The sequence below is a fragment of the Passer montanus genome, unplaced genomic scaffold (assembly GCF_014805655.1).
Source record: "Passer montanus isolate IOZ18808 unplaced genomic scaffold, ASM1480565v1 scaffold537, whole genome shotgun sequence".
Taxonomy (NCBI): Eukaryota; Metazoa; Chordata; class Aves; order Passeriformes; family Passeridae; genus Passer; species Passer montanus.
In genome coordinates this window covers 2,931-14,347 of record NW_024370341.1, presented here as the reverse complement: position 1 = coordinate 14,347, position 11,417 = coordinate 2,931, and the positions used below count along the sequence as shown (strand labels likewise).

The 11,417-nt window shown below is 40.0% G+C and overlaps 1 protein-coding gene across 1 annotated transcript; it reads right to left on the bottom strand.

The window, feature by feature from the left end:
• Positions 1-5,930: 5,930 nt before the first annotated feature.
• On the bottom strand, positions 5,931-10,038 carry LOC120509818. The gene is made up of 3 exons (XM_039724925.1): positions 9,935-10,038; positions 6,720-7,737; positions 5,931-6,510 (listed from the first exon to the last, which is right to left on the bottom strand). Exons 1-3 carry the CDS (start codon positions 10,036-10,038, stop codon positions 6,007-6,009), a joined length of 1,626 nt encoding a protein of 541 aa, XP_039580859.1. The 3' UTR covers positions 5,931-6,006.
• Positions 10,039-11,417: the final 1,379 nt, after the last annotated feature.

Here is an 11,417-nt window from a genome sequence, read left to right as displayed (position 1 = left end):
TGGGAAAAAATTATGATTTTGGGGGAAAAAAATCAATTTTAGGGCAAAATTTAAAGATGAATTCGGTTTTGGGGTAAAAATTTGGATTTTTTTGAGTAAAAATTTGGAATTTTTGGGGAAAATTTTGATTTTTTGGGGTAAAAATTGGGATTTTTAAAGAAAAAAAATCTGAATTTTAGGGTAAAAATCTTAAATTTGGAGTAAAAATAACGATTTTTAGGAGATAAAATCAACTTTAGGGCAAAAAGTCCAATTTTAGAGTAAAATGTGTTGAATTTTGAGGGAAAAATTGGAATTTTAAGAGAAAAATTCAGATTTTAGGGCCAAAATATCAAATTTCAGTTAAAAATGTTGATTTTTTTAAAGAAAAATTAATTTTAGGGTAAAAAAAATAATTTTAAGGCAAAAAATTTGGGGTTTTGAGGCAAAAAAAATAAATTTTTAGATAAAATTCTGATTTTTTAATTTAAAATTTGGATTTTTTGGGTAAAAAATCCCCAATTTTGTAAAAATTGGGATTTTTAAAGAAAAAAAATCTGAATTTTAGGGTAAAAATCTTAAATTTGGAGTAAAAATAACGATTTTTAGGAGATAAAATCAATTTTAGGGCAAAAAGTCCAATTTTAGAGTAAAATGTGTTGAATTTTGAGGGAAAAATTGGAATTTTAAGAGAAAAATTCAGATTTTAGGGCCAAAATATCAAATTTCAGTTAAAAATGTTGATTTTTTTAAAGAAAAATTAATTTTAGGGTAAAAAAAATAATTTTAAGGCCAAAAAAATGGGGTTTTGAGGCAAAAAAAATTTTTAGATAAAATTCTGATTTTTTTATTTAAAATTTGGAGTTTTTGGGTAAAAAATCCCCAATTTTGGGGTAAAAAATTCTGAATTTTCTGGGTAAAAATTCGGGTTTAGGACAAAAATCAGAATTTTAAGGTGAAAAAGCCAAAATCGGGCAAACAGCGCCAGAGCTGAGGGTGAAAAATGCAAATTTTGGAGGAAAAAAATGCAAATTTCGGTTGAAAAATCCCCAATTTTGGCTCCTCTGCTCCTTTTAGGGGAAATCCCGAAGGTTTTGGGTAAAACCCGAAATTTACTGGAATGAAAAATGCAAAATTTGGGGTGAAATTTGCATGGTTTGGTTAAAAATAATGAATTGAGTGGAAAAAATCGATTTACGGGAAAAAAAAGGAGAATTTTGGGGCAGAATTTAAAGTTTTTGAGAAAAAGAAGAATAATTTTTAATTGAAAAAATTGAATTTTTGGAGCGAAAAAAATCCGAATTTTTGGGGTTAAAAATGCAGAAATTTGGGGCAAAATTTCACTTTTTAAAAGTAAAAAATTCATATTTTTTCAAGCAAAAAATTCGCTTTTTTTGATGTAAAAAATTCACATTTCCGGACTAAAATAAATTCACACAGAGAAGTAAAAATTTATAATAATTTATTCTGAAAAAACACAAATTTTGAGGCAAAATTCAACATTTTTAGGTAAATTCTTTATTTCAGGGTAAAATTCTTCATTTTCAGAGCAAATGTTACAAATTTACGGCAGAAATTCACAATTTTTAAGGCAAAATGCCACAATTTTAGACAAAAAAAAATCACATTTTTACCATTTATTCCCATTTTTACCCCAAATTTTCCTTTTCCCCCCAAATCCACCAAAAATCCCCATTTTCACCTCGTTTCCAACCTAAATTTCATTTTTTTTTGAGGAAAATCAGCGATTTTTGGTCCAAATTCACCTTAAATTCTTCAATTTCTGCCCCCAAAATTGAATTTTTTCCACCTAAAAATCTTCATTTTCCCATCCCCAAAATCTTCATTTTTTACCCCAAAAATCCTCATTTTCCTACCTCAAAAATCTTCAATTTTTGCACAAAAATCAGGATTTTTAACCCCAAAATATCTTCATTTTCAGGCTCAAAATTTTTCTTTTTTCTGCCCCAAAAATTGCAATTTTCCACCCAAAAATCTTCATTTTTATACCCCCAAAATTCCGATTTTTGACCCAAAAATTCTTCAATTTTCCACCCAAAAATCTTCATTTTCAGCCTTCCAAAATCACGATTTTTTTCACCCAAAAATCCTCTTTTTTCCTCTCCAAAAAACATCACTTTTCTGCCCAAAAATCTCATTTTTACCCTCAAAAAAAAATCACAATTTTCCACCCCCAAATCGCGGCTTTTTCACCTCAAAATCGACCTCCAAAAATCCTCGATTTTCACCTTAAAATCTGCCCGAAAATCCCGATTTTTCGACCCAAAAGTCTTCATTTTTCCACCTAAAAATCTTCTTTTTTTCATCCAAAAATCTTCTTTTTCAGGGTCCCAAAATCGATTTTCTAAGTCCGAAAATTGTGATTTTTCCACCCAAAAATCTGAATTTTCCAGGTCAAAAAATCTGAATTTTTAATTAAAAAAAAAAAACCAAATTTTGACCCAAAATCTCCAGTTTTGGGTCAAAAAATATTAATTTTTATTTTTAAAAATTGCAATTTTGGGAAAAAAAAATCCTCATTTCTATTTTTAAAAAATTCCAAATTTAGGTTAAAAAAAAATCTTCATTTTTAGGTCCAAAATTTGCAATTTTGGGTCAAAAATTTTCATTTTTTGTCCTAAAAAAATCCTAATTTTAGGTCTGCAAAAAATCCCTATTTTGGGTCAAAAAAAATCCCAATTTTCTGCCAAATTTCCTAATTTTGGGTCCAGAAATTGTCTTTTTTATTTCATTTTTAAAAATCCAATTTCGGGTCAAAAAAATCCTCATTTTCCACCCAAAAAAAAATCCCAATTTTAGGTCATAAAAATCCCAATTTTGGGTCAAAAACTGTCAAATTTTACATCCAAAAATTTTCATTTTTATTTCATAAAAAAATCCCAATTTTAGGTCCAAAAAAATCTCAATTTCGGATCCAAAATCTTCATTTTTAGTCCCAAAAAAATCCCAATTTTAGGTCTGAAAAAAATCCCAATTTTAGGTCTGAAAAAAATCCCAATTTTAGGTCTGAAAAAAATCCCAATTTTAGGTCTGAAAAAAATCCCAATTTTAGGTCTGAAAAAAATCCCAATTTTAGGTCTGAAAAAAATCCCAATTTTAGGTCTGAAAAAAATCCCAATTTTAGGTCTGAAAAAAATCCCAATTTTAGGTCTGAAAAAAATCCCAATTTTAGGTCTGAAAAAAATCCCAATTTTAGGTCTGAAAAAAATCCCAATTTTAGGTCTGAAAAAAATCCCAATTTTAGGTCTGAAAAAAATCCCAATTTTAAGTCCAAAAAAATCTCAATTTCGGATCCAAAATCTTCATTTTTAGTCTAAAAAAATCCAAATTTTAGGTCTGAAAAAAATCCCAATTTTCTGCCAAAAAAAAAATCCCAATTTTAGGTCTGAAAAAATCCCTATTTTCTGCCAAAAAAAAAATCCCAATTTTGGGTCCCAGAATTTTTATTTTTAATTCATGAAAAATCCCAATTTTGGGTCCAAAATTCTTCATTTTCCGCCCCAAAAAAAATCACAATTTTAGGTCCGAAAGAATCCAAATTTTGCATCCGAATATCTTCATTTTTAGGTGAAAAAAAAATCAAAATTTTAGGTCAAAAAACCCCAATTTTGGCTCAAAAAAAACCCCAAATTTTTTTGTCCAAAAATCTTCATTTTTAGTCCCAAAAAAATCCCAATTTTAGGTCCAAAAAAATCTCAATTTCGGATCCAAAATCTTCATTTTTAGTCTAAAAAAAATCCCAATTTTAGGTCCAAAAAAATCTCAATTTCGGATCCAAAATCTTCATTTTTAGTCTAAAAAAAATCCCAATTTTAGGTCCAAAAAAATCTCAATTTCGGATCCAAAATCTTCATTTTTAGTCTAAAAAAAATCCCAATTTTAGGTCTGAAAAAACCCAAATTTTAGGTCTGAAAAAATCCCAATTTTCTGCCAAAAAAAATCCCAATTTTGGGTCCAGAAATTTTTATTTTTAATTCATGAAAAATCCCAATTTTGGGTCCAAAATTCTTCATTTTCCGCCCCAAAAAAAATCACAATTTTAGGTCCGAAAGAATCCAAATTTTGCATCCGAATATCTTCATTTTTTAGGTCAAAAAAATCAAAATTTTAGGTCAAAAAAAATTCCATTCTTCATTTTCCGCCCCAAAAAAAATCACAATTTTAGGTCCGAAAGAATCCAAATTTTGCATCCGAATATCTTCATTTTTAGGTGAAAAAAAAATCAAAATTTTAGGTCAAAAAACCCCAATTTTGGCTCAAAAAAAACCCCAAATTTTTTTGTCCAAAAATCTTCATTTTTAGTCCCAAAAAAATCCCAATTTTGGGTCCAGAAATTTTTATTTTTAATTCGTGAAAAATCCCGATTTTGGCTCAAAAAAACCCCCAAATTTTTGTCCAAAAATCTTCATTTTTAGTCCCAAAAAAATCCCAATTTTGGGTCCAGAAATTTTTATTTTTAATTCGTGAAAAATCCCGATTTTGGCTCAAAAATTCTTCATTTTCCGCCCCAAAAAAATAACAATTTTAGGTCCGAAAGAATCCGAATTTTGCATCCGAATATCTGCATTTTTAGGTAAAAAAAAATCAAAATTTTAGGTCAAAAACCCCCAATTTTGGCTCAAAAAAACCCCCAAATTTTTGTCCAAAAATCTTCATTTTTAGTCCCAAAAAAATCCCAATTTTAGGTCCAAAAAAATCCAAATTTTGGGTCAAAAACCTCTAATTTTGGACCAAAAAAACCCAAATTCGCCGTTTCTCCCCCAAACCTCATTTTCCCACGCTCCCCTCATTTGCATTTTTGGCCCCTCCCACTTTTTAACCCAAAAATCGCCGAATTCGCCCCAAATTTTGCTCCCGGGGCGCCCCCTTGTGGAAGACACCAGAAATGCCTCAAAAACTCCCAAATTTGGGGGGCGGGGTCATCTGGAGGCCACGCCCACTTAAGCCACGCCCCCTTGGCCTCCCCCCGCCCCAAATTTGCTCAAAAATCGAAATTTTTATCATTTTTAAACCAAATTTTGGGTGGTTATTTCAATTTTCAAGGTGTTTTCCCAGCTGGGCCACACCCACTTAAGCCCCGCCCATTTTCCGCTAAACCACGCCCCTTTTTCGATAAGCCACGCCCCCTTTCCCCTTAAAATCCGAATTTTTACTCAAAAAAATTCCAATTTTAACCCAATTTTCTCAGATTTTCCCCAATTTCCCCCAAATTTTCCCAATTTTCCCCCATTTTCCCCACCAGAGCCACGCCCCCTTAAGCCCCTCCCACTTCCCCATTAAGCCACGCCCCCTTTCCCCTTAAAATCCAAATTTTTATGTTAAAAAATCCAATTTTAACCCAAATTTTCTCAGATTTTCCCTCAATTTCCCCCAAATTTCCCCAATTTCCCCCAAATTTCCCCACCATATCCACGCCCCCTTAAGCCCCGCCCACTTCCCTTTAAGCCACGCCCCCTTTCCCCTTAAAAATTACTCAAAAAAATTCCAATTTTAACCCAAATTTTCTCCGATTTTCCCCAAATTTTTCTCAATTTTCCCCAGCAGAGCCACGCCCCCTTAAACCCCGCCCACTCCCCTTAAGCCCCGCCCTATCCCATTAAGCCACGCCCCCTTTCCCCTTAAAAAACTAATTTTTACTCAAAAAAATTCCAATTTTAACCCAAATTTTCTCCGATTTTCCCCAAATTTTTCTCAATTTTCCCCAGCAGAGCCACGCCCCCTTAAACCCCGCCCACTCCCCTTAAGCCCCGCCCTATCCCATTAAGCCACGCCCCCTTTCCCCCTTAAAAATCCAATTTTTTCTTTAAAAAAATCCAAATTTTCACCAGATTCCCCCCTAAATTTCTTTCATTTCCGCCCCGCCCCCTTAAACCCCGCCCCCTTTCCTTTTCACCCCGTTTTCCCGCCAGATTTCCGCCATCTTGTTTCCAAATTTTTCATTTTTTCCCCTAATTTTCTTTATTTTTTCACGGGATTTTTTCGCTTTTTCCTCATTGGCCGCGCCGCTCAGCCCCACCCCGGCGGCCCCGGTGACCACGCCCACCGGTACCACCCCCGGTAGGTGAGGGCCCAGGCGGCCCAGCCCAGGGCGGCGCCGGCGGCGTTGCGGGCCCAGGTGTGGCGGTAGGTGAGCGTCACCACCAGCAGGAGGTGCCACGTGACCAGCAGGGCCACGGCCAGCAGGTACAGGATGGACAGGGCGGCGGGCGGGGCCGCAACATGGCCGCCGGCAAGATGGCCGCCTTCAAATTGGGGAGAAGCGCTGAGAAAATGGCGGCCGGCGGGGTCAAAATGGCGGCCGGCGGGGCCAAAATGGCCGCCCGGGTGGTCAAAATGGCGGCCGGCGGGGTCAAAATGGCCGGCGGAATCAAAATGGCCGCTGTAGTCAAAATGGCCGCCGGAATCAAAATGGCCGAGGCTTCTTCCTTCAAGATGGCGGCCGGAATCAAAATGGCGGCCGGAATCAAAATGGCGGCCGGATTCAAAATGGCCGAGGCTTCTCCCTTCAAGATGGCCGCCGAAATCAAAATGGCCGCCGCTCCTCTCTTCGCGGCGGGGTCAAAATGGCCGCCCGGGCGGTCAAAATGGCGGCCGGGGTGGTCAAAATGGCCGGCGGAATCAAAATGGCCGCCGTAGTCAAAATGGCCGCCGGAATCAAAATGGCCGCCGGAATCAAAATGGCCGAGGCTTCTTCCTTCAAGATGGCGGCCGGAATCAAAATGGCGGCCGGAATCAAAATGGCGGCCGGATTCAAAATGGCGGCCGGATTCAAAATGGCCGAGGCTTCTCCCTTCAAGATGGCCGCCGAAATCAAAATGGCCGCCGCTCCGCTCTTCAAAATGGCCGCCCCCGCCCCAAAATGGCCGCCCAAGATGGCCGCCGGCCCCGCCCCAGCCGTAGTGAGGAGGCCCCGCCCACTCGAAGCCGATTGGGCGAGGCGGCGGCGAGCCCGGCCGCCATGTTGGGCGCGGCCACTCGGCGGCCATCTTGGATCCTTCCTCCATCTTGTAGCGGGCCGCCATCTTGGATCCGGGCGCCATCTTGGATTCCTCCGCCATCTTGTACCCGGCGGCCATCTTGGATTCTTCGCTCGCATCATATCCGGCGGCCATCTTGTATCCGGCGGCCATCTTGGATTCTTCACTTCCGTCATAGCCGGCGGCCATCTTGGATTCTTCACTTCCGTCATAGCCGGCGGCCATCTTGGATTCCTCCCTCACGTCGTGCCCAGCGGCCATCTTGTACCAGGGCGCCATCTTGTACCAGGGCGCCATCTTGGATCCGGCGGCCATCTTGGATCCGGCGGCCATCTTGGGTCCGGCGGTCATCTTGGATCCGGCGGCCATCTTGGCCGCCCCGGCGGCCATCTTGGGCCCGTACAGGCTCCGCCCCAGCGCCGCCGCCTCCTCGGCCAATCCCAGCCCGCAGTGCACCAGCGCGAAGGCCTGGGGGGCGGGGCTAAACCCCTCCCAGCTGTGCCCCGCCCCCCGGCAGGCCGCGGGGTCTCCCAGGGGCACCAGGAGGGTCCCCAGCGGGGTGGGGGAGGTGCAGGCGCCCGTGGCCGCCTCCAGGGCGTGGCCGAGGGCGTGGCCGGCCCGCGAGAGCGCCAGGCCGACGGCCAATCGGGCGAGGGCGCGGAGGGCGGCGCCCCAGGGGGGGCGGAGCCAGGGGTGGGAGGCCACCAGCAGGGAGCCAATCAGGAGCCAGGTCCAGGCGGCGGCCGAGGAGGTCAGGCGGCTGAAAATTATCGATTAATTATCGATTATCGGCCATTAATTACCGATTAATACCCATTAATCATCGATTATCAGCCATTAATCATCAATTATTAGCTATTAATAGCGAATTATTAGCTATTGATGATCGATTATTGGTTATTTATTTGTTATTAATGAATTATTTCTTGGTTATCAATCATTAATTATCAATTGTCACCCGTTAATTCATCATCAATTATCACCCATTAATCATGAATTATTGGCTATTAATCATCAATTATTGCTTATTAATGATCGATTATTTGTTATTTATTAGTTATTAATTAATTATTTCTTGGTTATTTATCGATCATTATCAATTATCACCCCTTAATCATCAATTATTAGCTATTAATAGCGAATTATTAGCTATTGATGATCGATTATTGGTTATTTATTTGTTATTAATGAATTATTTCTTGGTTATCAATCATTAATTATCAATTGTCACCCATTAATTAATAATCAATTATCACCCATTAATTAATCATGAATTATTGGCTATTAATCATCAATTATTGTTTATTAATGATCGATTATTTGTTATTTATTAGTTATTAATTAATTATTTCTTGGTTATTTATCAATCATTAATTATCGATTATCACCCATTAATGAATCATCAATTATCATCCATTAATCATCAATTATTGGCTGTTAATTACCGATTATTTGTTATTTATTGGTTATTAATTAATTATTTCTTGGTTATCAATCAGTGATTGATTGGTAATTGGTTATTGGCTGTTTATTGGTTATTGGCTAATTGGCAATTGAATAATTGGTTTTCAATTGATTACTGATAATGGAATATTGATTATCAGTTATTTATTGGTTATTTATTAGTTATTATTTATGCATTGGTTCTTTTTTATTAATTAATTGGTTATTGGTTATTTATTGGCTATTGGTTAATTGGTGATCGAATAATTGCGGTTATTGATTGGCTATTGATTATTGTTATTGATTATTGGTTATTTATCAGTTATTTATTAGTAATTAATTATTTACCAGTTAATTATTGATTTTTAATTGATTGGTAATTGGTTATTGGCTGTTTATTGGTTATTGGCTAATTGGCGATTGAATAATTGGTTTTCAATTGATTACTGATTATGGAATATTGATTATCGGTTATTTATTGGTTATTAATTGGTTATTTATTAGTTATTATTTATGCATTGGTTCTTTTTTATTAATTAATTGGTTATTGGTTATTTATTGGCTATTGGTTAATTGGTGATCGAATAATTGGGTTTTATTTGGGTATTGATTATGGATTGATTATTAATTGGTATTTTATTAATTATTGATTATTGGCTGGTTATTGATTGGTTAATGATTGGTATTTGGTTACTGTTTGATTTATTGATTGGTTATTGATTAGTTTCTGATTATTGCTTGGTTATTTAATATTGTCTGTATTAATTATTGATTGGTTATTGATTATTGTCTGTTTATTGATTATTGATTGGTTAGTGGTTGCTGTTTGCTCATTGATTAGTATTCAATCGCTTGCTGATCGGTTATTGATCGGTGATTGGTTACTGATCACACACTGATAATCCCATGCATCACACTTTATTGATTATTGATTATCGATCGATCCATTGGCGATCACCGATCGATCGACTGATCGATCGATCGATCGATTGATCCCAGCCCCACAGATATCGATCCCAGCCCCACAGATATTGATCCCAGCCCCATATTGATCCCAGCCCCGTAGGTATTGATCTTTGCCCCACAGATATTGATCCCAGCCCGATATTGATCCCTGCCCCACTGATCAGTCCCTGCCCCACAGATATTGATCTCCGCCCCGCAGATCCCAAATCCCGCCCCATAGATGCCGTTTTCAGCCCCAAAACCACCCCAAACCCCCAAAAAAACCCCAAAAAACCCCAAATCCCACCCCAAAAACGACCCAAAACCACCCAATCCCACCCCAAAAACCACCCCAAAACCCACCAAAAACCCCAAATCCCAACCCCAAAACCCCAAAAAAACCCCCAAAAAAACCCCAAAAAAGCCCAAAAAACCCCAAATCCCACCCCAAAACTGACCCCAAAACCCCAAATAATCCACCTCGAAAGAACCCCAAATTCACCCCCCAAAATTCCCAAAATTCCACCCCACCCTCGCAAGCCCCGCCCCTTCCCCCAGGCCCCGCCCACCGAGGCGCTGGCGAGCCACGCCCCCTCGGGGCTCCAGCTGACGTCACGCACGCAGGCGCCGTGATTGGCCAGCCGCCGCAGGACACGCCCCGTGATGACGTCATAGACTGCCGGGGGGAAAGGGGGCGGGGCCAGCGAGCCCCGGGCCCCGCCCAGTTCCAACCAGTTCAAACCAGTTCGTGGTTTTAACCCTTTTTTAACCCTTTTTTCGCCGTTTTTTCGCTGTTTTTCCCCTCCCAGCCTCCTCCCAGTCCCAAACCAGTCCAAACCAGTACAAACCAGTTTGATTTTTAACCCTTTTTTACCCGTTTTTCCCCATTTTTCCCCCCCCATTTTCCCCATTTTTTCACTTTTTTTGCCATTTCTTACCCCTTTCCCCCATTTTTTCACCATTTTTCACCATTTTTCACTGTTTTTCCCCTCCCAGTCCCTACCAGTCCCTCCCAGTCCCAAACCAGTACAAACCAGTAACCCAAACCCATTTTTAACCCTTTTTTCCCATATTTCCCCCATTTTTCGCAATATTTTCCCCATTTTTCACCATTTTTTGTCATTTTTTCACCGGTTTTCCCCATTTTTTCCCTCCCAGTCCCTCCCAGTCCCAAACCAGTCCCAAACCAGTACAAACCAGTAACCCCCAGTCCCAAACCAGTACAAACCAGTAACCCCAATCCCATTTTTCTCCCATATTTTCCCCATTTTTACCCCTTTTTTCCCCATTTTTTCACCGTTTTTCCCCATTTTTTCACCATTTTCCCCCTCCCAGTCCCTCCCAGTCCCCCCCAGCGCCCTCCCAGTACCTCCCAGTCCCTCCCAGTCCCAAACCAGTACAAACCAGTAACCCCAAATCCCCATTGAATCCATTTTTAACCCTTTTTTCCCCACATTTTCCCCATTTTTTCACCGTTTTTTCCCATTTTTTCACCATTTTTCCCCTCCCAGTGCCCCCCAAACCCCTCCCAGTCCCTCCCAGTGCCCCCCAGCGCCCTCCCAGTCCCTCCCAGTCCCTCCCAGTCCCAAACCAGTACAAACCAGTAACCCCAAATCCCCATTTAATCCATTTTTAACCCTTTTCTCCCAGCCCCCCCCAGCGCCCTCCCAGTCCCTCCCAGTCCCTCCCAGTCCCAAACCAGTACAAACCAGTAACCCCAAATCCCCATTGAATCCATTTTTAACCCTTTTTTCCCCACATTTTCCCCATTTTTTCACCGTTTTTTCCCATTTTTTCCCCATTTTTCCCCTCCCAGTGCCCCCCAAACCCCTCCCAGTCCCTCCCAGTCCCTCCCAGTACCCCCCAAACCCCTCCCAGTACAAACCAGTCCCAAACCAGTACAAACCAGTAACCCCAAATCCCCATTTAATCCATTTTTAACCCTTTTTTCCCCATAATTTCCCCATTTTTTCACCGTTTTTCACCATTTTTTCACCATTTCCCCCCTCCCAGTGCCCCCCAAACCCCTCCCAGTCCCTCCCAGTGCCCCCC